Source organism: Trametes versicolor (genome assembly GCF_000271585.1).
Source record: "Trametes versicolor FP-101664 SS1 unplaced genomic scaffold TRAVEscaffold_1, whole genome shotgun sequence".
Lineage (NCBI taxonomy): Eukaryota > Fungi > Basidiomycota > Agaricomycetes > Polyporales > Polyporaceae > Trametes > Trametes versicolor.
The window spans coordinates 2,723,251-2,749,173 of record NW_007360321.1 but is presented as its reverse complement, the minus strand read 5'-3'; the positions used below and the strand labels follow the sequence as shown (position 1 = coordinate 2,749,173).

Genomic DNA, 25,923 nt, shown 5'->3' with positions numbered 1-25,923 from the left:
CCGTGCAACCCACAAAGGGCCCGCGCGCGTTCTAAAGACAGCGCTGACGGCGCTCGCGCGCAGCATTTGTATCTGCTAGATGAAATGGACGCCTGCCGAGACTGTAACGCACCGCCCGCACGAGTCTGCAATGCGTGCAGTTCAGCTTGTGGACGGCATGCGCATGCAAGAGGGACACACAGACCGGAGGTGCGATCGGGCAATTGAGCGAGATGAAGAGTTGGTTGCATGAGTTCTCGGGAGGCGCGCGCGCGCAAGGAGCCGACTGTCACCATGACATATTCCAGCGGTCAAACCTTGACGGGCACCATCATGTCAGAACAAGCACAATAAGTGAGGCCGGATCTGCGGCGGACACTGCGGCCAAGCACTCTGTGGGCAGTTCTCAGCATAGTGCTCCAAACAGAGTCGAGCGGAGTGTCACATACCTCCGGATGGGAACGGGAGCGACGAGCGTCGTAGGCGAGGGTGTTACAGGTTAGCGTTCAGACACTGCAGATGCCGCGATGGAGGTAGGAGGGCGACGGGCGACGATTGGGGGTACAAAGCAGTGTTACAGAGCGACAGCGCGACATAACTGATACAACATGGGATGACCGACCCCGACACTCGACTTTCGGCAGCAGAATTCCATCACTATAGCGTACACACCGACCCGACGACCGTGGTTTCACGCCGCCCACTTCTTCCACTCGCTCCCCTCCGGCGGCTTCACCTCGACCTTGCCCTTGCCGACCTCGTCCCAGTTCGTGCTGAGGGTGGTGCCACCGCTCTCGGAATAGCTCTTCATCATCGCGCGCCGGGTGTCCTCGTCGGCATCGGCGTACAGCTTTTGGAAGAACTCGTTCACCGCGGCGTCGCCGCCGGCATTCGGGTCCTGATCGGGGGACACGGGCTTGTCCGAGGCGAGGATCTCGGAGGTGATGCCGTCCCAGTTCTTGTGCGCCTTGCGGGGCGGAGAGGTGGCGGGCGCCGCGCTCGACGGGAGGGTGGCGAGTGCTGTGTGGCGTGAGAGGGAGCGAGGGTGAATTACAGATAGCGCAGCAGCGGGCGGGGGTGATGTCGTTAGACGCATGGACAGGTATAAAGCAGCGGAAACACGTACGGTCAGGGCTGTCCCCGACGAGCGCGCCCCACCTGCCCGCGGCGACCTTGGCAAGGCGCACTTCGACCTTGACCTTGCCTACCGTGTAGTCGCTCTTGGCAGTATCGATCTGGCCCCGAAGCGGTTCGAGTACGAGGCTCTTCTCGCCATGGGAGTATGTGAACTGGCAACGCCACCGGGCGGGGTGGCTCACGGTCAGACTGCGATCGCGGAAGACACTGCGTGCGACACACCTTGCGCGGTTCAAATGTGATCTTGACTTGTTCTGGGTCCGCGCCCTTGTCGAAGATGGAGAGTGTGAGCCTCTCGTCCGTCTCGTAGAATTCGTGTCTGTAACGAATCCCCGTTAGAGCGAGCCCCGGTTAATGGATCCGCGGTGGCGACACACCGAAGAGTAGCCATGATGGCTGTCAGCGGTGTTCGATGGTGCAGCGATGAGCTTCCTGTGTGTGGCACAGAGCTGCGATGGGTACGAGGACGAGGCGGGTGCAAGAGAGACTTATATCGGATTCCGGGTCCTCGCCACCCAACTATCGCACTGGCCAGGAAGGGTGGGCGAGGAATATTCTAGAAGCACGTGACACGCGAGTCGCGATCGCGAGACGCGCTCTGGGTTAGGCGCCGGGACGCGGGGTGGGAGATCTAGATCTGGCCGCGAGTCGCGCATTGAATAGGGCCGACGTCATTCCCCGGGGCCCAGTGCGAGTGGCGGCGAGCAAACAGCGACATTCAACCCAAGCAACGCCATCTCCACCTCTCGCTCTTCTCCTCACTCCTGCTCGTCTCGTCTCACTGCTGCCCAACATGCCCGACTCCCACATCCCCAAGGCCGCGCTCTACTACTACCACGGATCCGTCTGGGCCTCCGTTCGTGAGTCGCGCGCTCCGTGCTGCGCTAGTGTCATGTACTGAGACGCGTTGAAGCGCTCCTCGCGCTGTAAGCGATCGCCTACCCAGCTGTCCAATCGAAGCTGACCGCGCGATCGTCGCCACAGAGAAGAGAAGGGCTACGGCAGCGATGAGGTCGACTTGAAGGAAGTCGACATCTGTGAGCACCCCGCATCGATGATAGGCAGTCCACAGTACTGACGCGGTGTACTTAAACAGCCAAGGGGGAGAACTTCAAGCCTTCTTACCTGCGTCTGAACCCGGAAGGTATGCAAGATAACATGAGCTTGCTTTTCGGTCACCAGACGCGTCCACAGGTACCGTGCCTACCCTCGTGGTCCCGCTCCAGAAGACTCTGGCTCCGGAAATCGAGAGCCGCTACAAGGCCATCCAGGACACCAAGGTGAGTCTAGAGCCCGAGTACTAGGGCGCTGTATACTGACCAGTAGCAGGCGATCGTCGAGTTCCTCGACAAGTCCCGGTCCACGCAGTCCCGGACTCATACCACTTCCTCCGCGCCTTCTCCGGCCCTTGCGCCGGCGACCATTGCGTTCAGCACCCTCGCGAATCAAATCATCGAGCTCATTCACAGCACCGCCGCCGACCCGAACGCGCTCTTCTACACGAACGCGCGGTCGGAGGGTGAGCTGAAGGCGCTCGCCAAGGGCCTTCTTCCGTTCCTCCAGGGTCGTCGCGAGACGCTCGTGAAGCTCCTCGCGGACAGCGACAACGGCACACTGAATGTATCCGACAAGACCAAGGCGTTCTGGGAGGTCAAGCGCATTGCTGCGGACAGCTTCATTGGCGTATTCGAGGAAGCAGAGAAGGGCGCTGCGGAGTTGTCCGAGGAGAGCCGGCGGAAGCGCGAGGCGTATTTCCAGTCCGCCACAGCGGGTTGGAATGGCCTGAAGGACGTGCTCAACACACTCCATCAGGAACTTATCGGCCCCTACGCGCTCGGTATGTGCCTCGTGACTTGAACTTCGAGAACACCGATGTCTGACGTCTGTTCTTGCGCAGGCGACCAGCTGTCTATTGCGGACCTGCATATCGCGGCCTGGCTTGCCCGTATCGCCTTCCTCGCTGGGGCCAACGCATCCGACGACGGCAACACGGCAGTGGGCAAGATTGAGCTCCATGCCGGTGGTGGGTTCAGCCTGCCCAAGGACTTCTCGGTTGCGGAGGCACGCAGACGAGCAGGGCTCGCGGCGACGAACCTGGACTCGACCGAGCGGCAGAACAAGCTTGCTGCATTCTGGGATGTCATGAAGGAGCGCCCGAGCTGGAAGAAGGTGTACGCGAACGGGCTGCACTGAGCGGTGGGGTGTGGCTGAAGGCAGTGGGTGGTATACCAAGTCAAGTGACTGTATGATATATGTGGTCCTGGATTGTCGCCGGCGCCGGAGGGGGTCGATCGCGGGCCGGGAGTCGGCAGCGGCGGGGGCGGGGGGAGATATGGCCATGCACCGGTTGATGATCAGTATGGAGAGAAGCAAATGTAACGGGGGATGATCATATAGCAATGTTGAGCGTGTATCGACGAGGTCTAGCGGCGGGGCAATGTGCTAAATGGACAGCGTCGGGGCAGTACTCTGAAGTGTGGCGACACTTACCGTCGACTGCTGTGATCAGATGAGCATCAAGGCGTGAGTTCGCCGCTCCAACTTGCTGACGACAAGGTTACAGCGATGCTGCGGATTGTCGCTGCGTACGCTGTCGTATCGTCAGTCCCGGGTGTAGAATATGCGCAGTGAGAGGAGCATGTATACGGCGGTAGTGCGAACTCGTTCGTTCAGGGGCAGTCAATTGGAGGAGTGCACAGCCGCCGGGGCGGTGGACCGCTCTGTGTGAGTGGGCATTGACGTTAGCGCCGGGGAAGGGCCCGAGGTCAGAGTTGGAAATAAATTCATTTGTTGCAGCTTTTCGATCGGCAGTCGACTTCTTCTACTTACGCTCGTTTAGCTCTCTCCCACCCTACTCTCCTTCCCCGTCCCGTCCTCCAACAATCCTCCGCCAAGCTGGCTTTTGGCCCTCTCTCTCTCTTCTCTCCCTGCCAGCTTGGCCATGTCCGACCACCTCGACCTCTTCCAGACTTCTCCGCCCACCCATGCCTCCCAGGCCGCCGTAACCGCCCCCCAACCCCACCTGCACCCTCTCGACGATGCTTCCCAGTCTGCAATCTCTGCCGCTTCCCAGCATAAGCACCTACCAGACGCGCAGTACTCGGCGCAGCCCAACCCCCTCGTCGAGTTCTCGCCGCCGTACGACGAGGACGAGGACGAAGACGACTTCAACGTGTGCGCCCCCCGCCGGTCCACCGACCGCTCCATGCTCTACCCCAAGCGGCACGGCACCCCCCACCACGGCTACGCCCCCTCTGCGTCCTCGGTGTCCTCCACCGCGACGAACACGCCGCTCGCGTCCCGCACCGCATCGCCGCAGCCGTTCGACTACTCCGGCGCGTCCTCCTGCGACTCCGACAGCGAGAGCGAGCCGGACGCCCACCTGCTGCCCCGGGCGCTGCGCCAGCTGCACCGGCGCGAGGGCCGCCACCGCCGCTGGTGGTCGCTCTCCTTTGGCTCGCCCGACGGCCGGCGGTCCCGGCGCTGGCGCGACGCCGTCTGGGGCATGCGCACCTGCAGACGCGTCGCGAGGCGCTGTGTCCGCCATCCGCTCTTTCCGAAGACCCCCGTCACGATTGTACGTGTCTTTCCTCCGGTTTGCTGTGCGGCGTGCCCGGTGCATCTACCCATCGCGCGCCGCCGCCATCGCCCGGCGCGTGTCTGCGCTCGCACATGCTGCGACGTGTGCGGAGCGCCAGGTGCGTGCTGCGCGAGTCGGGGCATGGGATCCAGCTCTGTTAGATGCGATTCTTCCGAGCGCTGACCACCGCCGACTATGTAGCTGCTCACGCTCCTCTTCCTCACCATCTTCGGCGTGTCCCTCACCTTCCTCCTTATCTATATCCTCAACCCGGACAAGGACCCGCTGCCATGGCGCGGCTACTGCACGCTCCCGCAGTACTCGGGCGGCCCGCCCCCGCTGTCGATGTCCACGACATCGTGGTTGCAGACACCGATCCAGGCCAACTTCACGGTGCCACAGTTCCCGCCGCCGGAGTTTGACACACTGGCGCCCGCGGGTGTGTTCGTGGGCGTGTTCTCGATTGACACTGCGGTGGAACGCCGGATGTACGTGCGCTCGACATGGGCGCAACACGTACGCAGCAGGGAAGGTGCGGGCGATGGGGATGGAGGTGTCGGGACGTCGAGGACGATCGTGCGGTTCGTCATGGGGCAGCCAAGGAAAGAATGGGAGCGGCAGGTGCAGCTGGAGATGGACAGTGAGTGCCGGCGTGATCGTCCCGGCGTTTGGCAACGTTAATCCCCGGTGTCCCGCAGCCTACAACGACATCGTCGTCTTGCCCATGCAGGAAAACATGAACCAGGGCAAGTCGCACGCGTTCTTTGCGTGGGCGGCGAACAACTCGTGGGTGCCTCCCGTGTACGAAGACGGCTACGCCAAGAAGCCGGAAGGCTTCTCTTATACCAACGCGACGAGCGCACCGCCTCCGCTCGCGAGCCACGATCCCGCATTGGCGCACAGGGACCAGCTCACGAACGCGTCCCCGCGCGAATGGGTGCGGCCCGACTTTGTGGTGAAGGCGGATGATGACGCCTTCGTCATGCTTGCGGAGCTCGAAGGTCGTCTGCGGGTGCAGTTGTACAACGACCCGCTGCCGCCACGGCCACCACCATCTGTCCGCAAGCAATCCACTGCGCGACAGCTGCCTCCGCTGCTCCGAGACGACGGAGAGTTCGTTCCCTTGGACGTCACCTCAGGCTCATCGATGCTCGCTGCTGACCCGGCAGAGGCGAACCCAGACCCGCTCGTCTTCTGGGGATACCTCATCAAGAACCGGTTCATGGGCGGCGAGATGTACGCGCTGAGCTTCGCGCTCGTCGACTGGGTCGCGAACGACCCCATCGTGAAGACGATGACGCACGGCGCGGAGGACAAGCAGACGTCCAAGTGGATCCGCATGCACCCCCGCGCGGACCAGGTGCGCTGGGCGAGCGAGCGCTGCTGGATCTACGACCATCCGCGCGCAGGCACCGTGTACGTACCCCACTTCTCTCGCCTACCCCAGCGCTGATCTCGAGCCCGCTTCTCGCATTGATTTGTACGGCAGATACTCGCACGGCTTTCTATTCCCTTCGGAGGCGCAGCGCGTGCAGGACGTTGTACGGCACGACCTCGAGCAGCTCGCGCAGCAGACCGCGCGCGAGGCGTCTGCCCCCGACGCGCTCGCCGTCCCGCCCGGGCGCGACGTGCCCGCCCCACAGAGGTGGGCGCTTTCGACGGTGTCCACGTTCGGCACGCGCTACGTCCCGCCGTACCCCGGCCTCAGCCTCGAGCACAGCGTCGAGGGGCTCGTCGAGGGCTCCCAGATGTCGCTCGTTCGCGAAGGTGCGTTTGCTCCCACCGAGTGCTGTGCGTGATCCCACGGCTGACGTTTTGCTTTGCTTTGCCCTGTGCTGCGCGCTGTTCTTCGTGCTGCGCTTTATCTCTGCTCCCGGTCACACGCGCGCTTTGCAGACGGCGCGCTCACGCCGGACTACGCGTGGCGGTACCGCGAGGGACGGCGGAAGCGGTATGCGGGGCAGCGGCTCGGGGGGACGGTCGTGGTGCACTTCATCAAGAAGAACATGTGGTTCCTCGAGACGGCGGCCGCGCTGCTGCATGGGGAGGACGTGACCGCGGAGGAGCGGGGGCTCGAGCAGGCGCACGCGCCCGACTCGCCCCGCACGGACGAGGGCGCGGCTGCACGGACACTGGTGCGGAGACGGCGAGGCGGGGCGCAGCACTAGCACGGCTGCGGTTCCGGCCGTTATCTGCTGCACACTGCCTCTTGTCTTGTTTTTTCGTTCGCCCTGCCGTTCGTTCGTCCATCTGTCTGTCGTTGCACGTTTGGTCGCTCCTGCTGCCGCGAGCCGTTTTTGCTATCTGGTCTGCGCTCGCTGCTGGTGCGCCTTGGATATACCACCCCCTCATCTAATCTCGCCCCACACACACCTTATATTCTGGTCGCGCCCGCGCGCGATTTACATGCTCGCTTGTATAATTTATCCCTCCACGTCCCGTATATCGTTAGCGGCCGTGGTCGCCGGCGAAAGCAAAACGTTTTAGTGCGCTTGAAGTTGCGCAACTGTACCCTGCCATAATACAGGACTGTGGTCACGATAAGAATTCCAGATGTTCCAGGTAAAGTGAGGTGTGGTAAATAAGATACAAGCGTCGAAGCCGGTAAGTACGGCTCACACAAGACGCGGGAACGAGCTGTACGAGGGGCGATAGCCGTCCAACATCAACGCAGGCTCATTTGCAATCTCAAGAGGCGTCTTGGACTGCACCCTGCCCATCACCGCCCGCCGAATCGGTCCCTCCCAGCGCTGGAACCACTCGCCCTCGCGCTCCCCAATGAGGTGCACCGGCCCGTCCCTTGTCTGCTTCCACCGCCCGTCGTTCGCCTCTGGGGGTGGGGGGACCGCGCCCGGCTCGACGCGCCACGTCTTGAGCGCGTACGCGCCCCCGCAGACCTCCCAGCGGCCGCCGCCGCGCCGGCTGAAGCGCTTGTAGAGCCAGATGAAGGGGTAGATGAAGAGGATCCAGAGGAGGAAGAGGAGCCACTTGTTGGAGAGCGTGCGCGCGAGGCGGTTGTCGGGGCGGATGCGGATCTTGTGGTGCGACATGGTGAACTCAAGCTTTACGTTGTGGGAGTAGACGGAGCGGATGGCGGAGGTGACGGCTTCTTGCAGGTTGGCGATGTTCCAGCCGTAGATGACCTGCGTGACGCTGAATCGTTAGCGGATATAGCTTTAGATAAGTGTCTGTTGCAAGAACGTACCTTGGTGTAAGTGAACTCCTTCAGGAGCTTGTCACTCGCGCAATACTCGTCCGCCCACTCCCTGAGCGACTTGGACGAGCCCAGCACATGCGCTTCCGCAGGAGCAATAGTGCCGCTTGAGTTGTACCACGAGTCGGGACCAGGCTCGATCCACGGCGGAAGACCGTGTGCCTCTCGGAGGCGCTTGCGCTCCTTGGCTGCTTTGATCTCCTGCTTCGTCGCCTTGCGCCGCCCGCCAGTCTGGCCTATCTCAGGATCCGGAGGAGCAAGGTCGTTGGAGTCGACCTGGGGGACCATCTCGCCCCTATATGCAGGTTCTGCGTCCGGGACTGTCCAGTGAATTGGACCGTGCACGATCTGCGCGCCGATGTTGACGTAGAAATCAAAGTCTGTAAGATAGGTCGGTGGTCAATCCCCGGCCTACCAAACAAAATTCGCAACAGCATACCTGTGACTGTTTCGGTGTAAGTTTCGGTGTGAGCCCGGGATTGTCCCTTCGAGTCGTTGCGGAACACTGTGCGGGTTTTGTGCTCCGTATGGGTACCGCGCGCATGGAGAAGATACTCGGGCGGTGTCCGCGATTGCGACAGAAGAAAACGGTAGAGCGCTTCACCTTTGTAGTCCCATGTGAGCAACAGCACGAAGAGAAGCATATGCCAAGAATAACTTGCCGTCTTGGTTCAAATGTGGGTCGTGCGAGACAATGTCGCGCCCCGAGATGAAGAACTCGGCTTCGTATGGCGCAAACTCTGGAGGAGGCTCCTCGCCACCAGCAGGCATGTACACGTCCTCCAGGGCGTGTTCGGTGTATTTCGGAGCCGCGTCCAGCGCGTCATGCGGGAAAGACTCGATGTCTTGGACCTGAGGTATGAGCGGAATATTGGAAGAAGCGTGAGCACCGGAAGGGCCTGCCGCAGGAAACTCGTTTGAGTCGCTGAATGGGTCCTTCTTGTCCGTCAACATCATGGTGGTGGTCTGGTACTGGGATGTTGCGAGCGGGTGTGGACGGTGCTATGAAGCAAGTTGGGTCCGGGCCTTAAATGGACACGTTTGCCATCACTGAGGCGGTGCAGACACGCGAGCGTCCGATTCCGGCATGTGGCTGTGCAATTGCCTCGGACCGAGGGCCCAGGCACCGCGTTTCCGAGCCTGACGCGGCGCTTCCGAGCCATCCTCCAAGTTGTTGACCAGCATCATGCTCCTACCTGCAGACGTGGCAGGATTGCCGGGATTCTTCATGGACTAAGCATCTTGCGGTGTAAAATCTTATCAGCTCAAGAGACGCTCAACACCTTTCTTTGTTGCGACTCGAGGCCCATGACAGACGATCCTCTCTCATCCAACCACTGACGTGGACCCGTGAGCACGACGCTATTGAATTTTGTGCATGTCCACAGAATACTTCGACTCCCTTGCCGTGGTGCGAACTCCGGCCAGGGTCTCCAGACTTGGAACAGTCCGGCGGTAACGTGGCCATTCTTCGAAGGCTAACCACATTCGCGGCAGATGTGTTGATCAAGCGACGGCGGCATGACCCATGCTCAGTGCTCCGGCGCAGAACGTCTCCACCGCGCAGTACGTCCCTGCCTTCCCTACTCGGACCACTCGATGGTGTATAACGGAGCTATGAGGTCAGGATTTGCTCATGCGCGGGCGTGGGCGTCCACTCATAGGATATATAGTGGCTCGTTCCCCATGTCTCTCTCAACAACTACACTCTGACAAACCTCCCAACTCGTTCGGAATACCAACCATGAACCGCACTCAACAAAACGACCCCCCCTCCTTCGGCGGACAGAACCAGGGCGCTGAGCCGTGGAACGACTCCAACGACTTCAGCGGTTTACAGGACCAGACCGGCGGCATCCCGCGCGGTCAAAACCAGGTCAGGCAAGGTGCGTAAACCCGTTCCCCCATCCCTACTATGTACCTTTCTCACTGTCAGACAACCGCCTCGCTTCTTTACTGCAGGAGACTTCCCTGGGGGCGACTCCGGCAACTTCGACCGCACCCGCATGGCAACCGACGGGACCGCCTCGACTGCCAGAGGCCCCGGCGGCGTCTTCGCCTCCCACGGCGGTCAGCTCGGTACCGATACCAGCGCGCAGGGTACGTCCGATACCCTCTCATCTCCTTGACGAACAGAGTTTGACCGGCATGGTTTTAGGCGGCGACTTCAACGCTGGCCCGACCATGGGCAACGAGCGGCGCGCGGCGGCCGGGCGCGACGACAACTTCGGCTCGAACGCGCCCAACTTCCGTGGCGGACCCGGGCCCGCCCTCCCTGGGGGCGGCGCGGGCGCCCAGCCCGACAATGAGGACGACGAGATGGACAGCGCAGGTGCGCATGCCAGCTCGACGGGCAACCCCGGAATGGGGAACAAGTTCTTAGGTGCGTGCCGTGCCTTCCCCCCTCCCCCTTCTCCCGGGTTTTTGGTTTGTTCGCGCGAAGGCGGACGCAAGGCGGCCCACACTTGGTGCGGATCCGCGCTGCCAGTGGGAGATTGGCATCGCCGCGAGTGCCGAGCGTCCGCTTCGCCCGAACAAACACCTAGACCTGTCCCATATGCTTAAGCTTGTTGAATTACGGTGCATGCGGTCCTAACGCGGATATCTCGGCCTTGCTATTTAGGGAGCATCGAGAAGGCCGCGGGGCGCGTCACGGGGAGCACGAATGTCGCCGAGCGCGGGCAGATGCGCAAGGTACGTGGGCGTATATTTGGGCCATGTGCGAACTCTTACTGACTTGATGAATAGACTGGCGGTGGCCCTCAGGCACATGATACATTGCTGTGAAGGTATCGCTGCGAGGATTATTTTGTGCACGATGGCGGAGCACCGAGAGCAGCCCCGACTCAAACCAATGTATCAACATGAATGAATGTACTCACCGAAGTCCGCGAGGACGAAGTAGCAATGTATGGCAGTTGTATTATACATATAGGCAGTTCCGCACCCGTAGATACATCGCATATGCCAGTATCTACGCATATCGGGACACGATGTGCAAGGCACGTCTAAGTTCTCGCTGCGTGGGGTCACTCGTACGTGCGCCCACGCGGAGCAGACTACGATACAGCGGCGATAAGGTTAACTAAAGAACTAGGAAAAGCAAGCGTTTGTCTCGGAGCCCCAGGCTGTACGTGGTAGCAGGTACACAGTCCGCCGCGGCTGCACCCCGTGCGCGGGGAGAAGAGTCCGTGGGAGGGAAGGGTCGTGCGCATGCGCGCGGGTGCGAGAGGAAGCGCGCGTGGGATGGGATACTGTCTTACAACTGGGTCATATGCTGGGGATATACCGGGGTTCAGGCACAGGTTGCGGAGCAATGCAGGAGGGGGAATAAGCTAAAGCCACTTGGGAGGGATGGAAGATGAGAGGCGATGCCTGGAAAGCGGGCAGCGGAGTGTAGGTAACTATGCAAGGGGTGTGTAGCACGTCAAAGCAGAGGATCCAACGGTACAGAAGCACGGAGAGAGAAAATCATTCGTCCCACGGTAGCGGTCATCCACGTCTTGACGGTTCTCTTGAAATGTCGCCGATCGTCGCCCCTTCCGGAAGGTTGCGAACCTGCAAGAAGTCAGTCAATGATCCCCTTCACAACGCCGGGCGTGCGACATACCTCTAGCTTGGGGCGCTCTGCAGGCGCGTCCAAATCGTCCATCGAGTATACACTACTCGAATTTGCGGTCGATGCACGCTCGAGCGCGCCACCCTTCGGTCGCGCCGCCTCCGCGCTCGCCCTTCTTGGATCCCTCGGCGGTACCGGGGGCGCACTATTGCCGGCAAATCCGTCCGTCACCCCAGGCGTAGACGGCTCCGTCGTGCCGCCTGGATAGTAGCCAGATAGCAACGGCTCAAGACTCCCCACGCTGCCTTTCGCACCGTGGCCCCAGCCCATGGAACTGGTGCTGGTGCTAGTGCTATGCGTGTGCTGCCGCAGAGGTTGCTGCCATGCGGGTGGAGGCGGGCTGCTCGTCCGTGCTGGTGCGTACCCGTCTCGTCGTGACCCAGGGAAGGCCGCAGGCGGTGGATGGATCGTCCCAGATGCTGCGAAGGGATCGTACTCTCCGTTGGCGCCAGGTGTCGAAGGGCCCGTGTTCGTAGCGTCGTCCATCCCACTTGATGGCGGGCGCTGCCCATTGAGGCCGCCCGAGCCATAACTCGGGTTCGGGAGTGTGGCCAGGGTGCCCGAGGCCGTAGGCGTCATCTGCATTTTCCGCTCCTCCTCGTCACCGTCGAGCGGGCGGCGATTGAAACCCGCGGCAGCAAGCGTGGAAGCGACTGCGGTGTCGTGCTCTAGACGCTGTGTTCTGCGGCGGCGTCGGACGTAGAAGAAGAAGAAGAGCACGATCGACGCCGCAGCCAGACCGACGATGAGGAAGACTCCAGCCACCGCACCTTTGTTGCGGAAGAACCTGTCAGGAATGTCAATGTCGGTCATCCTGATTCTCAGAAGGCGGACGGAAATACGCACTGTGACGCCTGGGTGGCGTTGTTGTTCGAGGAGATGGGCGTAGGGTTCTCAACCACGATCGTCACAAAGCTCGGGGTACCATCGCTGCCGGTGCTCGTCAGTGTTTCCGTGACAAACGGAGGGGCGCTGGTGATCGTGGATCCTGCGCCGTTCGTCGTAGTGACAAACACCGTTGACTGGAATGTGGTCCTACACACAACGACTCGGTCAATGCGATTGCACGTAGAAAGTGCAACTTAAGACTGCTCACGTTACGAGATTTGTAACTAAACTGTCGGTTTGGACTAATGTAGAGACATCCGTTCCCGAAGCGGTTTGGCTATCTTCACTGACAGCAGTGCTTGTTTGAGTGACTGTTGCAACGTCCGTCGAAGCCACAGTTGTGGTGGAAGTCCCCTCGGTCGTGGCAGATGGAGGATTCGACGTGGTTTGTTGAGTGACGACAGTGGTCGTGGTGGAAGTGTTGGGAGGGTTAGAGGTCGTGGTAGAACTAGTCACAGGCGGGCTGGTGGTGGGTGGATTAGTCGTGGTCGTTACAGTAGACGTGTCTGGAGGGTTCGTGGTCGTATTCGTGGTCGTAGTCGGAGGAGACTGGTTGGTAGTGGTCGATGTAGAGGAGGTAGAAGCGGACGTAGCCGTGGTCGTAGTTTCGGTGGTCGAGGCATCATCTCCCGATGCTGACGCTTTCGAGGACGATGAAGTCGAGACTCCCGTTACGGAAGTAGACGTAGTCGCCATGGCGGATCTATATAGCTACACGTGAGCATCTTCTTTTGAAGCCACCCTGCTAAAACTTACGAGGTAGCTGCTGCCGTCGCCTGCGATGCAGTCGGACTCGATGTTTCCGAAGCAGTCGTGGGATCCGCGGAGGTGGCCGAGCCGGCGGACGTACTTGACGCAGAATCGGCAGAGGCTGAAGCTGATACCGAAACAGGTTGGGCAGCGGTTGCAGAGGACAGTTGTACCGAGGCCGAAACGGGCGTGAAGACCGATGCGGAGGATGCAGTTGATTGGTTTTGCGAGGCGTTGGAGGCCATGGTGGATTGACCAGTTATGGAAGGCGTTGTTGTTGATGGAGATGAAGCGGACGTGGAAGGTGCGGTGGATGGAAGAGATGCAGAGTCAGTGGCAGGCTGGGAAGCAGAGAGGACAGTAGAAAGAGCAGGAGAAGGAGACGAGCCTGTAAGCGAGGACGCCATGATGAGCGTTCTGGCCACAGGAAAGAAGATGCTGACTGGGTATGGAAGCGACCCGTAGACCCACACCAGCCAGGGCGGGGGCGCGGCGAGCGAGGGGGGTCTAGCACGTCCTGCGTGGTGGGGGGCGAACGCAGCAGACCGACTCGACCACGCGTGGGTGGGGAGGTGCGCGGGCGGGGTATTTGTGGAACACTGCGGGGACTGGGATACGGAACGTGGACGTGCGAGGGGCAGCGGAGGGAAGGGGGCCGCGGAGACGGAGTAGAAGGAGATATGAGGGGCGTGGGCGAGAAGGGCTCACCTGTGGCGGAGGCTTGTCTTTTGTCGTTGGCGATAAGTGGTGCGCGGGCGTGGATGGAGCTAAGTATGGGCATGGCCGGGTCCTGGGGAGGACATGGTGGTCGGGAAGGAAGAGGCAGTAAGTAGAGCAAGAGGAAGCCCCACGGCCGCATGCGCCGGGCGGGGCGGGCACGGCGTGCACGATAAATCGATATATTTCCACACCTACTCCCGACGCGCGCCTGGAATTAGCCGAAACGTCATGTATGCGCACATCGCAGCGCTCTCTCCCTCCTCCTCCCCGGGCCCCGTCCCGCCGGCTCGCCTCCACGGCCTGCTGCGTAGCTACCGAGACCGCGCCCGCGAGCCTCGGTCCCGACGCCCGCCCGCCCTCGCGCCCGCCGCTGCGCTCGACGCGTCGGGGCACGGTGGTGCATGCGTGAATGGTGCAGGACGGCGCGCAGCAGACGCGATCGGCGATCGCGGACCGCCCCTGACAGCTGTGCGGTCGATTGCAGTCGAAAGCGAGCGAGGCGCACTCTGCCGTGTCCAGCTCTCCCCGGCATCCCGGCCGTGCACCCACTCCTTGTCCTCTCCCCGGTCTCTCTCCCTTGGCGGCCATAATCTCCTGCTGCCTCCTGTCTGTCCGCGTTCCCTCCTCCTGTCTCACTGCTTGTCGATGTCGCGCCCAACGTCGGACTACTGTAACGCCGCTGTGTCTCGTTTCCGCCTCAAGCGCCCCGGGAATACTCCCCGCTTCTTGCGGAGCGTGGGCTGCGAGCCAGTCTGGCGGCCTCGCCTCGTGGCTTCCCCATTCCACCATACACCTCCCACCGTTGCTTGGATATCTCCCCGCTCTCGCTAGGAATGACGTTTAGCTCGAGCCGTCTCGTCTGGATCACCCTGGCGCACCTTCGGCATCTTGTCCTGCTCCACCGTCCCCCTGCTACGTCTCAGGCCCACGAATCACGGCTGGCAAGAAGGAATACGCTCATTGATGGCGATTGTCGAAGCCTTGGCTGGCTCGATAGACACGTCCATGAGTAACTTCAAGCTCAAGCTCCGTTATATATACGCTACACGGACAGGCAATTGCAATAAAGTGCACCGCAACGTGTAGGAGATAACGTCCATCGGCCGCCTTCTGAGCGTACGCACGCTTCGCCTCGTTCCTTCCGGTGAACTCTCTCCCTCTCTGTTCTTTTTGAGTACAGTCTCGTCAGTGCTCGTCTGCTGGACACGCAACGACTCCTCGACGCTGAGTACTTGCTGAGTACTGACCATCGAAATCCTGACTCCCATTTCCCGGCGGTCGGTATATCGTCGCAGTGCTGCTACTGCTATCAGCTCCGCTGAGTGCATGCAAGCGCGCGCGCAATATGCAAATCCAACTCACTCGTCCTCCCATATCATTCTCCTCCCCTCCAATTTCAGCGTCGCTTACCAACCACGCAGCTAGCGTCGTTCAACGCAGCCACAGACGAAACACTCGTATGCGTCAGCCGACAGCGCGAGCACGCTACGGACACCTCGGCCTGCTTCCGTCGTGTCTCCGCACATCCACATTGAGTGCATGCGCGGGGCCGCGCGAGCTGCCATAGGATCTACGCGTCCTCGGCAGCAGCTCGAACAGTACGGGCGCACGACCTACATCTCCGGTCGCGCGGACATTATCCCCGCTACCTTCTAGGTAGTGGGTATTGCCAATGCTCGTTCACTCCTTGTGCATCGCGTGCCCAGGCATTAGCATGTTCTAGCTCATGGGGCGGGCGCGATAAATACCGCCGCTCGCGGGGCACTGAGCTGCACCTAGCTCCATTCCCCAGTTCTCCAAACCCCTGACGACTACCTCCTCTGCATCCTACCTCCACCACACTCCCCTAACAATGTCTGCTGCACAAACTGCTCCTGCTCCTGCGGCTGCTGGGCCTTCGAGAACCGAAGCCTCTACCAGCGCGGACCCCACTATCGAGAAGATCCCGGCGATCCAGAAGACATGGCGCGTAACGCGCAAGGGCAAGCCCGCAGACGTGCTCAAGCTCGCCGACGCGCCCGTCCCCGCGAAGCTCAAGAAGGGCGAGGTGCTCATCAAGGTCCAAGCCACCGCGCTCAACCCTGTGTGAGTGCTCCGTGCGCCCTATGCCCGATGCGGCGCGGGCGCGGTGAGAAATCGTGATTGCAGAGACTGACCGGACATATTGTACTATAGAGGGCACAAGCTCATGGGCAATGTGCCGAGCTTCGTGCTCAAGCGCTGGGTGTCGACCGAGTTCGACTTTGCGGGCGTGATCGTGGACGCGAACGGCACGGAGTTCAAGGAGGGCGACGAGGTGTTTGGCTGGCATCCAGTCTGTGAGTAGTACGCTCTCAAAGACCGATTTCATCGTCGTTCTCACGCGCGCACAGTCCAAGCGATCACCACTGGTCAGGGCGCGCTCGCGCAGTACACGCGCTCCCCCGCTGCAAACGTCATCTTGCGCCCGAAAAACATCACGCCCATCGAGGCTTCGGGCCTGCCTATCGTCGCGCTCACGGCGTACGAGGGCCTGTTTGATTTTGCGAAGCTCGAGGCGGGCCAGTCGGTGTTCATTAACGGCGGAAGCACCGCGGTCGGGTCATTTGCGATCCAGCTCGCGAAGGCGAAGGGCGCGCACGTTGCCGCGAGTGCATCTGCGAAGAATGAGCAGTATGTGCGTGGCCTAGGCGCTGACGAGGTGCGTCTCAATAGTTTTGACTAGTGGGATGCAGAATTCTAACCATGTCGAGCAGTTCTTCGACTACACGAAGGCACCCCTGCACGAACAACTCATCGCGGCGAACGTAACGCCTAAGTACCACGTCATTTACGACACGGTCGGCCTCGTGGACCCCGCGCTGTTCGTACATAGCCCGGCGTACCTCGCGCCGCAGGGCATATTCCTGTCGGTCGGCCCACAACAGGGCTCCGGGATGCTGAGCTTCGTGTGGAACGTGCTTCTGCGGCCGACATTCCTGGGAGGCGTGAACCGCAAATGGAAGTGAGTCACTTGTCTTGATGTTCAATCAACCTTAGCGCAGCACGCTGACGCGAGTGCCAGGATGATTCAAGTGAAGCCTGTCCCGGAGGACCTGAAGGCGGTCACGGAGTTGGTCGAGGAAGGTACGTACTTGGCACTAAATGCTTGCTGTGCTGTGTGTTGACGCCTCGATAGGCAAAATCCGCCCGCTGGTGGACTCCGTATATGAGTTCGAAGATGCGCTCAAGGCGTACGAGCGTATACTGACCGGTCGCGCGACGGGGAAAGTGATCGTCAAGGTGGATCCCACCGTAGCGTGATCCGCGGCCGTACCTATATGTGTACGGTGACTTTACCCTACAAAAACCCCTTAATATCTGTCAAGCTGCACTAAGGAGCGATCTAGATGCGTGTTGGCGAACCCATGAGTGCTTGCGATTCCTGTCGAGTGTCGCGGTGTTGCTGAGGTTGAGTCCTGTACAGCACGCAGGTAAGTGCCGCACGCGTTAACGCATGGCGTAACTGCATGTAACTCTACCGCTCGAGGAACAGAATTTGGAGGTCGATGTAGGTCCGAGAAACACGGAAGAGGGTGAGGTGTGTAGATGGAGTTTAGGCTTTGCTGAAAATCCCGCAGGGAAACGTCAGGAGGATAAAAGCCTCACCCCATCAATCCGACTCGGACGGATGCCCTCGAACAGTCCGCACCCTGCCTGTACAGCGCGGATCACGATCTGGGTCCCGGACCAACTACTGAATACCTGTGCTATAGCAAAGGTTCCGGGCTAGCCACCCCCACCCACAAGCAAGTCCGGCTGCGAGGGTACGGGTCCGAGGCTAACGGACACTGTCGCATTACTATCCGGTGATGACACGGATATCAATGTCGCTGAGCCCACGCGATCTCACGCAATCTCCAAATCCACGGCCAACTCGTCCCCCATCATCCACTTCCCACTCAATCAAGCGCAGCCACACAGCTAGCGTCGTTCATTGCTGTGTCATTCGAGGCGGTGCGTCTCACCCGACGGTCGAAACTCCTCCCGTCAGTTGGTGCCTGCGGTAACGTCCACTGTGACTCTGCAGGCAGACCTGGATGCACACGCGCGGTCTCGCGCGGTGCAGCGCGAACTTCTGCAGGATCTAACACGCGTCCTCGCTAACAGCTAATGTGCCCGGATGATTTCCCCTTCCTCTAGTTGTGCGGGTACCGGTACCTGCTAGTGCCAATGTCCATCCATCACTTGCCTGTCGCGGATACAAGCACTAGGCCTGCTGGTCTGCCCTCCCGGACACGAATGATATAAAACCATGGCTGGCGCGACCATCTAGCAGACTAGCACTCATACTCATCCCCGCCTCACACACTTCTCTTGATTCCTGACGATCACCGTTTCCACTGAATTCCACCTCGACTACATTCCACCACACAATGTCTGCACAACATACCCCTACACCCTCGGAGAAGAAGCTTCCCGCGACGCAGAAGGCGTGGCGCGTAACGGGCAGTGGGAAGCCCGAGAAGGTCCTCAAATTCGGCGACGCGCCCATCTCCGCGAAGCTCAAGAAGGGCGAGGTGCTCATCAAGGTGCAGGCCGCCGCGCTCAACCCTGTGTGAGTGTTCATTAATTGCACGGATATCACGCGTTCCCCGCGCGGAGCAATCCGGCTCGTGTGCGGGGTCTGTGACATATGCTGGACGAGAGTGCACGATTGACCGACGTGATACGCACACAGAGGGAGCAAGTTGATGGGCATGCTGCCCGGATTCCTGCTGAAGCGCCTGACCGCACCTGAATTCGACGTCGCGGGCGTCGTCGTGGATGCCAACGGCACGGGCTTCAAGGAGGGCGACGAGGTGTTTGGCTGGATCCCGATCTGTGAGTGTCCTTGCGTTCCCCTGCACCCGCACGGCCGTTCTCACCCCCGCGTGCAGTCCAGAATATCAGCACAGGCCAGGGCGCGCTCTCGCAATACACGCGCCTCCTCGCCACGGACATCATCCTGCGACCTCAAAACGTCACTCCGACTGAGGCGGCAGGCTTCCCCATCGCGGGTCTGGCAGCGTACCAAGCGCTCCTCGAATTCGCGAAACTTCAGGCGGGCCAGTCCGTATTCATCAACGGCGGCAGTACCGCCGTTGGGTCGTTCGCCATCCAGATCGCGAAGGCGAAGGGCGCGCGCGTCGCCGCGAGCGCGTCGGCGAAGAACGAGCAGTACGTGCGTGGCCTAGGCGCAGACGAGGTGAGTGTCAGCGATTGCGCGCGAATATGACGGCATAGAATGCTGACCTCGGCGCGTAGTTCTTCGATTACACGAAGGCGCCGCTGCACGAGCAACTGGTTGCGGCCAACGTCTCGCCCAAATACGACGTCTTCTTCGAAACGGCCGGCCTCATGGACCCCACGCTATATGTACACAGCGCAGCGTACCTCGCACCGAAGGGGATCTTCCTGTCGGTCGGCCCACAAGGCCCTGGGGTCGTGAGCTTCGCGTGGAATGTGCTCCTGCGACCATCGTTCCTCGGCGGCGTGAAGCGCAAGTGGAAGTGCGTATGATTTGTGAATGTTCAGCTGGCCACGACCTAACAGGCTGACGCGATTGTCAGGCTCATCCAGGTCAAGTCCAGCCAAGAGGACCTGAAGGGGTTCGCGAAGTTGGTCGAGGAGGGTGCGTGCTTCTGATCCAAAGTTTGTTGGGTTCCTTGTTGACATTGGACTGCTAGGCAAACTTCGACCGGTGGTGGACTCGGTGTACGTGTTCGAAGATGCGCTTTCGGCCTACGCGCGACTATTGACGAGCCGGGCGACGGGCAAGGTGGTAGTGAAGGTGGACCCCACCGTAGGGTGAGCGGTGCGCTTTAGTGCTGCTGCTGTAGCTGTAGATAGAGTGAATATACCCCTGAGTACTTGCCTTAATATCTGTATTGCATTCAGGAGGCACAGAGGGACGTCTTTTGGAGAGGTACCCGCGAACCTCCGACCGGAGTCGCTGGTCAATATCGGCGGGTGCCATCAGTCTTACCCCGCTGGGCTCTCACGCGATCTTGCGCAATATACCAATTCAGGAGTTGTCACACTCGTTCTCCCATAGAATCCTCTAGTTTCATACCAAGACCGTTCACGTTCACGTGTTCGGGGTTTGTGTCGAACCTATAGAATCCTCTGCCTCCGCAATCATAGCGCAGCTTCGCAGTGGTGTCGTTGAACGCGGCAGCATACGAAAGAGTACGCGTCACCAAACGGCGCAGGCCTACTCAGTACGCGCACCTCCGGTCACGCTGCCCGTGTGCATGTCTATAGGCTTTCAATGCGAACGCGCAGCGCGACGCGCGAGCTGCTGCCATAAGGCCCACGCATCCTCGGCAAGAGCTTTCCTAGAGAACTCATGGAGCCGCGCGTTTTCCCAAAATCTCCAGCCGCGTGGGTACTTACTTCTAGTGTCAGAGTCGCACACGCGCGATAAATACCCCCGTTCGCGCGAGCAGTCGGCCCCGAGGCCCACGCTTTTCTTAAGCTATATCTCTGACGACCTTTGTCCCCGCCGCGCTCCACCCCATATTACACTCCACCACGCGATGTCTGCTGAACAACCCACTCCGGCCCCGGCTCCTGCCGCCCCCGCGAAAGACGAAGCCACGCCTGGCCCCACAACTGCGGAGAAGAAGATCCCTGCAACGCAGAAGACATGGCGCGTGACGCGCAAGGGGAAGCCGGAGGACGTGCTCAAGCTCGCGGACGCGCCGGTCCCGACGAAGCTGAAGAAGGGTGAGATACTCCTGAAGGTGCAGGCCGCGGCGCTCAACCCTGTGTGAGTGACTGCACATCCCAATGTTGTCCTTTGTGGCGCATCCCGCACGGGGTGCGCGCGATGGCGAAGTGGTGGAGTCACTGACCGGCGTGGTGAGGGCACAGAGGGCACAAGGCGATGGGCTTCCTGCCAAGCTTCCTGCTCAAGCGCTTGGTGTCGACAGAGTTCGACCTCGCGGGCGTCGTTGTGGACGGTAACGGCACAGACCTGAAGGAAGGCGACGAGGTGTTCGGCTGGATCCCGCTGAGTGAGTCCTCCGCCGCCCGCCCTCCCTACGCGTAGCTTACCGCCCCGCTCTCGCGCGCGCACAGATCAGAACCTAAGCACGGGCCAGGGCGCGCTCTCGCAGTACACGCGCCTCCCAGCCGTGGACGTCGTCCTGCGCCCGAAGAACGTGACGCCCACGGAAGCCTCAGGCTTTACCGTCGCGGGCCTGACGGCCTACCAGGCGCTTTTCGACCTTGCGAAGCTGAAGGAGGGCCAATCCGTGTTCATCAACGGCGGGAGCACCGCCGTCGGGTCGTTCGCGATCCAAATCGCGAAGGCAAAGGGCGCGCACGTCGCCGCGAGCGCATCTGCAAAGAACGAGCAGTACGTGCGCGGCTTGGGCGCCGATGAGGTGCGTGCCGGTGGTGAGGAGAGTGCGTAGAACGCTAACCTGGGCGAGTAGTTCTTCGATTACACGAAGGCGCCGCTGCACGAGCAGCTCGTGGCAGCCAACGTGACGCCTAAATACGACGTCTTCTATGAGACGGTCGGCATTCTGGACCCTGCGCTGTTCGTGCACAGCCCGGCGTACCTTGGGCCTAAGGGGATCTTCTTGTCGGTCGGCCCACAGGGCTCTGGGATCGGGAATATTGCGAGCTTTGCGTGGAACGTGCTCCTGCGGCCGTCATTCCTCGGCGGTGTGAAACGCAAGTGGAAGTAAGTTCCACCTCGAGCTACGTTCCACCGTTCGTGTGTTGATAGGGTGATACGGCTACCAGGCTTGTAGCGGTGAAGCCCGTTGCAGAGGACCTGAAGGGGTTCGCAAAGTTGGTCGAGGAAGGTATGAGCTTCGTAGCCGATGCCCGTTGTCCTGTACACCAACGTTTTGCTAGGCAAAGTTCGACCGGTGGTGGACTCGGTGCACGCGTTTGAACAGGTGCTGAAGGCATACGAGCGGATTCTGACGAAACGGGCGACGGGGAAGGTGGTAGTGAAGGTGGACCCCGACGCAGCGTGAGGAGTGTGCCGCAGCGCTGTCACTGTAAACGTAGATACAGTAAGTATACCCAGGAGTACCTTCATATCATTGCAGCAGGTGATCATTCTATGGGGCGTATCCAGGAATTCTTCTGGTCGCCCGCGGTTCTTGTCACGTTCGGTTGTGTGGTTCAAACTGAATCATCCCCGCATGGCGTTCCATGCAAAACCAAGAATCGGGACAAGGGGTGTGGAAAGCTATGTGGGTGGGGGGCGCTAAGGACCAGTATATCCAAGGGTATCTTAAGCTGCAGCTGTTGGCATACACCACTGTCGGTCGTCTAGCTAGGGAGGAGTTTGTGCTCCGCTGGGAGCACTTCAAAAGAACGTCAAACAGATGAAGGTCTCACCGTCGTAAGGCACTCACCGCGAGGATCTCTCAAGACTTGTCAGCCATCAGCCGCTGCAGCTCCGCCACCACCTCCAGCACCTGTGGCCTGTATTCCTCCAACCAGTCCGGAGGACGTCCATCAGTGGGCACCCTCTCTTGGCCTCCAGAATGCGACCTGGGTAGCTTGATCGCCACGCCTTTCTCCGCAACACGCATTTTGAGAGAACTTCCGAGCAGCGACCGCAGCAGCCCCGCACACCGCGTCCCGCCGCCGCCGCCATACGTCACGACGGCGACAGGCTTGTTCCTCCACTCCCAGTACAGGTGGTCGAGCGTGTTCTTCAGCTCGCCGGGGTACGAGCCGTTATACTCTGGCGCGAGGACGACGAGGGCGCTACACGAGGAGATGAACGTCGCGAAGTCGCGCATGGCGGGGTTTGGGTGTTTTGTGGGGTCGCGGATGTCCGAGGGTACGTGCGAGCCGTCCACGAGGGGACCCAGAGGAAGTGGGGGTTTTGTGGGATCAAGAAAGACGACGTCGACTGGGGGTTTGTGGGATGCGACGGCAGACTTGGTGTCGTTGAAGCCCTGGCGAATGACGGGGGTGAGCCAGGAGGCTATTCCGATCCCGTTTCCCGGTCGGCGGAGGCTGCCTAGGAGGACCGCGACTTTGGACATCTATGCAGGCGTAGAGGAGAGTTGGTGTGGACTGGCTGTGGGCCCAAGTCGTCTAGATATAGCTCGAGGACATGAGCAAGCTCAGAAGAGCCATGTCGCCATCCGCTTCGATGCCGCAGCACGGGAACCAAGCTTACAGATGACGTTAAGTTTGATAGAGGGATAGTGTCGCCACGCCAGTCTTCGCAGCGCTATCAAGGAATGCGGGCTCGTAGAACGGGGGGATGGTGTTTGTGTCAAGGATCGTCGTCGAAGTCGAAGAACGGAGCACTCGGATATCGGACGTCTGGCGCCCGACGTACCCAGGGAAGTACCGTAGCGCCCTCGCCTCCCAATTTCACGAAGTCTGCGTCAACTAAATATCAGACGTCGCGGTTTATGTCGTCGCAACAATATTAATGCGCCCTGGTAAAGCTGCAAGATTATTGAAACTGAGAATCTGACACGCTCTCGTACGGGATTGTCGGCCCTGGCGACTAGTAGGGGACGCGTCGCGTCGCGTTTGCGAACCTGCTGGACGCGGTAACGTGACATTTTTACTCGTACTATGGGCGCACGAGTAAGCCCCAGCTGCTTCCGTCATGATGATTACGCCTGCCTTGCTCGATGAAGATGAATACGAGGCTGCAGGAGGATGTCCCGCATCGAATCCCGGTCTCCGGCAGTCGGTGGTGGGATGTGCGCAGAGCCTCGTGCTACCGGACCGTCAAGCCACCAGTGCCACGCGATCTTACGTCATTCCAACACTGACAAGCTTGTGAATTTGATGCTGCACTCCCGATTCCGCGCTTTTGCATCGGCCTTTTCGTATCCTCCCCCCCCCAGTCGTCGCGCGAGCAGTCACTGCAGGTACCATCTCGTCGAGCATGCATGTACAGGCCCACCCGGGTCGGCACCAGTCGCGCGCCGGCGAGCAGTCAGCGCTTTGTAAGTCGCGCGCGAATTTGAAGGCCAAGTGCGGCCTAGGGCTGCGTCATGGTATACGCGATAAATACCTGCGTTCGCGCGAGAAAGCACTAGCTCCGTTGCTCAAAGTCTAATCTCTCTTTCTCTCCCTTCCACCACCACCACCACCTCTACCTTGACTACACGCACTATGTCTGTTGAACAACCCGCGCCCGCCCCTCCCGCTCCCGACGCCGCGCCCACCGTGGTCTCGAGCACGGACACCCCCGCTGCGAAGCTTGCGCTGCCTTCAACACAGAAGGCATGGCGCGCGACACGGAGCGGCAAGCCTGCAGACGTCCTTGCCCTCGTCGATATTCCTGTTCCTGCGAAGCTCAAGAAGGGCGAGGTCCTCGTGAAGGTGCAGGCCGCCGCGCTCAACCCTGTGTGAGTACCCTTGCCCGATGGCGAATACCGAAGGAACGCGGCAGTGTAGCTGACCACGTACGGGCACAGAGGCTACAAGACGATGGGCCTCCTGCCCGGCTTTGTGCTCAAGCGCGTGAATGCGGCAGAGTACGACCTTGCGGGTGTTATCGTGGACGCGAACGGCTCCGAGTTCAAGGAGGGCGACGAGGTTTATGGTTGGATCCCCTTCCGTGCGTGCTCTTCTGCCGTGTTTCAATTCAAGACTTGGTTGAATGCGTCCCTTACTCACATGCTCCCCTCACTCCACAGCTCTGAGCATCAGCAGCGGCCAAGGCGCGCTCACGCAATACACACGGGTCCCCGCCATTAACCTCGTCCCACGGCCGAAGAACATCACGCCCACACAGGCGGCCGGCTTCAGCTTGGCAGGCCAGACGGCGTACCAGGCGCTCATTGAGCTCGCGAAGCTCGAAGAGGGCCAGTCCGTGTTCATCAACGGCGGGAGCACCGCGGTCGGCGCGTTCGCGATCCAGATCGCAAAGGCGAAGGGCGCGCACGTCACCGCCAGTGCGTCCGCGAAGAACGAGGAGTACGTGCGCAGCTTGGGTGCTGATGAGGTGCGTGCCCGATGCGTCTTATCGGGCGAAGACATCTGACGAGCCTCGCTGCGTGGGTAGTTCTTCGACTACACGAAGGCGCCGCTGCACGAGCAGCTCATCGCGGCAAACGTAACGCCCAAGTACCAGGTCTTTTATGAGGCGGTTGGCCTCATCGACCCAGCGTTGTTCATACACAGCCCGGCGTACCTCGCGTCCAACGGTATCTTCTTGTCGGTTGGCCCGTCACCCTCGGGTGCTGGGTACGGGACCATTGCGAGCTTCGCGTGGAATGTGCTTTTGCGGCCTTCGTTCCTCGGAGGTGTGAAGCGCAAGTGGAAGTGAGTGATTTCGTTGGGTACTTGTCAGTTGAGATGCTGAAGAGATATCGCGATTGCTAGGCTCGTGGCAGTAAAACCTGTCCAGAAGGACTTGAAGGACTTCGCAACGTTGGTCGAGCAGGGTAGGTGTTTGCCCCCTGATTTATTTCTGTGTCTCGTCCTGACGCCTTTATAGGTAAGATTCGCCCGCTGGTGGACTCGGTGCACGCGTTCGAAGACACGAAGAAGGCGTACGAGCGGCTGTTGTCGCAGAGGGCGACGGGCAAGGTTGTGGTAAAGGTGGACCCTTCCGTGGAGTGAACGACGCGTACAACGAACCAGCCTTTTGTATACCTGTCTTAATCTATAATGTTTCACAGCTAGTTCGGCAACCATCAATAAGACGCACCCGCTTTCCGAACGTATCGGTACGCGAGTGTGGCCAGGTAACGATATGTATGGGCGTTATACATGCAAGCACTAGTTGTTAGGCTCGTGAACCAGCCTCACGTTCGGAGGCGGAAGACAATGGCTCCTCCCGAAGCAAGTTGTCATGCATGGGGATATCGTCGTCCGCGGCGAGGTGGACGCGTCGCGTGTACGAATATCTTCAGACGCGATAACGTGACATTTCATTCTACACGCGCCGCGTACGCATGAGCGTGCCTGCTCCTGGTTCTGCCCTGCATGATACTCTCCCAGATAAAGATGAGGGTGTTGAATACTGAATTCCGGCTCCCCGGCCGCCGATTGGTAGTGCTATATACGCAGAGGCTCATA

At 60.4% G+C, this 25,923-nt stretch overlaps 11 protein-coding genes across 11 annotated transcripts; 7 read left to right on the top strand and 4 right to left on the bottom strand.

Annotated features, from left to right (window-relative positions):
- Positions 1 to 670: 670 nt before the first annotated feature.
- Positions 671 to 1,507, bottom strand: TRAVEDRAFT_42032 (SGS-domain-containing protein; the record flags this gene model as incomplete). The annotated part of the gene is made up of 4 exons (XM_008033985.1): positions 671 to 999; positions 1,106 to 1,268; positions 1,339 to 1,435; positions 1,494 to 1,507. The coding sequence occupies 4 exons, from the start codon at positions 1,505 to 1,507 to the stop codon at positions 671 to 673; spliced, it is 603 nt and encodes a 200-aa protein (XP_008032176.1).
- A 402-nt stretch (positions 1,508 to 1,909) lies between these two features.
- On the top strand, positions 1,910 to 3,309 carry TRAVEDRAFT_42031 (uncharacterized protein; the record flags this gene model as incomplete). The annotated part of the gene is made up of 7 exons (XM_008033984.1): positions 1,910 to 1,976; positions 2,030 to 2,042; positions 2,101 to 2,153; positions 2,213 to 2,260; positions 2,311 to 2,396; positions 2,446 to 2,953; positions 3,014 to 3,309. 7 exons carry the CDS (start codon positions 1,910 to 1,912, stop codon positions 3,307 to 3,309), a joined length of 1,071 nt encoding a protein of 356 aa, XP_008032175.1.
- Positions 3,310 to 3,959: 650 nt separating this feature from the next.
- Positions 3,960 to 7,256, top strand: TRAVEDRAFT_25742 (uncharacterized protein). The gene is made up of 5 exons (XM_008033660.1): positions 3,960 to 4,693; positions 4,898 to 5,336; positions 5,395 to 6,112; positions 6,186 to 6,463; positions 6,593 to 7,256. The coding sequence occupies exons 1-5, from the start codon at positions 4,622 to 4,624 to the stop codon at positions 6,862 to 6,864; spliced, it is 1,779 nt and encodes a 592-aa protein (XP_008031851.1). The 5' UTR covers positions 3,960 to 4,621; the 3' UTR covers positions 6,865 to 7,256.
- An 11-nt stretch (positions 7,257 to 7,267) lies between these two features.
- On the bottom strand, positions 7,268 to 8,860 carry TRAVEDRAFT_68391 (uncharacterized protein). Its single transcript, XM_008034815.1, has 4 exons — positions 8,573 to 8,860; positions 8,350 to 8,514; positions 7,902 to 8,290; positions 7,268 to 7,839 (listed from the first exon to the last, which is right to left on the bottom strand). The coding sequence occupies exons 1-4, from the start codon at positions 8,679 to 8,681 to the stop codon at positions 7,312 to 7,314; spliced, it is 1,191 nt and encodes a 396-aa protein (XP_008033006.1). The 5' UTR covers positions 8,682 to 8,860; the 3' UTR covers positions 7,268 to 7,311.
- A 794-nt stretch (positions 8,861 to 9,654) lies between these two features.
- On the top strand, positions 9,655 to 10,697 carry TRAVEDRAFT_16635 (uncharacterized protein; the record flags this gene model as incomplete). Its single annotated transcript, XM_008033553.1, has 5 exons — positions 9,655 to 9,796; positions 9,873 to 10,010; positions 10,069 to 10,293; positions 10,534 to 10,604; positions 10,659 to 10,697. The coding sequence occupies 5 exons, from the start codon at positions 9,655 to 9,657 to the stop codon at positions 10,695 to 10,697; spliced, it is 615 nt and encodes a 204-aa protein (XP_008031744.1).
- A 327-nt stretch (positions 10,698 to 11,024) lies between these two features.
- Positions 11,025 to 13,447, bottom strand: TRAVEDRAFT_68390 (uncharacterized protein). Its single transcript, XM_008034814.1, has 5 exons — positions 13,174 to 13,447; positions 12,626 to 13,120; positions 12,376 to 12,564; positions 11,521 to 12,316; positions 11,025 to 11,468 (listed from the first exon to the last, which is right to left on the bottom strand). Exons 1-5 carry the CDS (start codon positions 13,410 to 13,412, stop codon positions 11,403 to 11,405), a joined length of 1,785 nt encoding a protein of 594 aa, XP_008033005.1. The 5' UTR covers positions 13,413 to 13,447; the 3' UTR covers positions 11,025 to 11,402.
- A 2,292-nt stretch (positions 13,448 to 15,739) lies between these two features.
- Positions 15,740 to 17,210, top strand: TRAVEDRAFT_159091 (NAD-P-binding protein; the record flags this gene model as incomplete). Its single annotated transcript, XM_008034813.1, has 6 exons — positions 15,740 to 15,972; positions 16,063 to 16,205; positions 16,260 to 16,567; positions 16,623 to 16,870; positions 16,931 to 16,992; positions 17,045 to 17,210. 6 exons carry the CDS (start codon positions 15,740 to 15,742, stop codon positions 17,167 to 17,169), a joined length of 1,119 nt encoding a protein of 372 aa, XP_008033004.1. The 3' UTR covers positions 17,170 to 17,210.
- A 1,071-nt stretch (positions 17,211 to 18,281) lies between these two features.
- On the top strand, positions 18,282 to 19,699 carry TRAVEDRAFT_16632 (NAD-P-binding protein; the record flags this gene model as incomplete). The annotated part of the gene is made up of 6 exons (XM_008033552.1): positions 18,282 to 18,463; positions 18,587 to 18,729; positions 18,786 to 19,093; positions 19,153 to 19,397; positions 19,458 to 19,519; positions 19,575 to 19,699. The coding sequence occupies 6 exons, from the start codon at positions 18,282 to 18,284 to the stop codon at positions 19,697 to 19,699; spliced, it is 1,065 nt and encodes a 354-aa protein (XP_008031743.1).
- Positions 19,700 to 20,426: 727 nt separating this feature from the next.
- Positions 20,427 to 21,884, top strand: TRAVEDRAFT_16631 (NAD-P-binding protein; the record flags this gene model as incomplete). The annotated part of the gene is made up of 6 exons (XM_008033551.1): positions 20,427 to 20,659; positions 20,764 to 20,906; positions 20,971 to 21,278; positions 21,330 to 21,583; positions 21,646 to 21,707; positions 21,760 to 21,884. 6 exons carry the CDS (start codon positions 20,427 to 20,429, stop codon positions 21,882 to 21,884), a joined length of 1,125 nt encoding a protein of 374 aa, XP_008031742.1.
- A 150-nt stretch (positions 21,885 to 22,034) lies between these two features.
- TRAVEDRAFT_25739 (flavo protein) lies at positions 22,035 to 23,119 on the bottom strand. Its single transcript, XM_008033659.1, has 3 exons — positions 23,051 to 23,119; positions 22,272 to 22,965; positions 22,035 to 22,220 (listed from the first exon to the last, which is right to left on the bottom strand). Exon 2 carries the CDS (start codon positions 22,911 to 22,913, stop codon positions 22,284 to 22,286), a length of 630 nt encoding a protein of 209 aa, XP_008031850.1. The 5' UTR covers positions 22,914 to 22,965; positions 23,051 to 23,119; the 3' UTR covers positions 22,035 to 22,220; positions 22,272 to 22,283.
- An 890-nt stretch (positions 23,120 to 24,009) lies between these two features.
- Positions 24,010 to 25,521, top strand: TRAVEDRAFT_68388 (NAD-P-binding protein; the record flags this gene model as incomplete). The annotated part of the gene is made up of 6 exons (XM_008034812.1): positions 24,010 to 24,245; positions 24,315 to 24,457; positions 24,537 to 24,844; positions 24,905 to 25,164; positions 25,225 to 25,286; positions 25,340 to 25,521. 6 exons carry the CDS (start codon positions 24,010 to 24,012, stop codon positions 25,462 to 25,464), a joined length of 1,134 nt encoding a protein of 377 aa, XP_008033003.1. The 3' UTR covers positions 25,465 to 25,521.
- Positions 25,522 to 25,923: the final 402 nt, after the last annotated feature.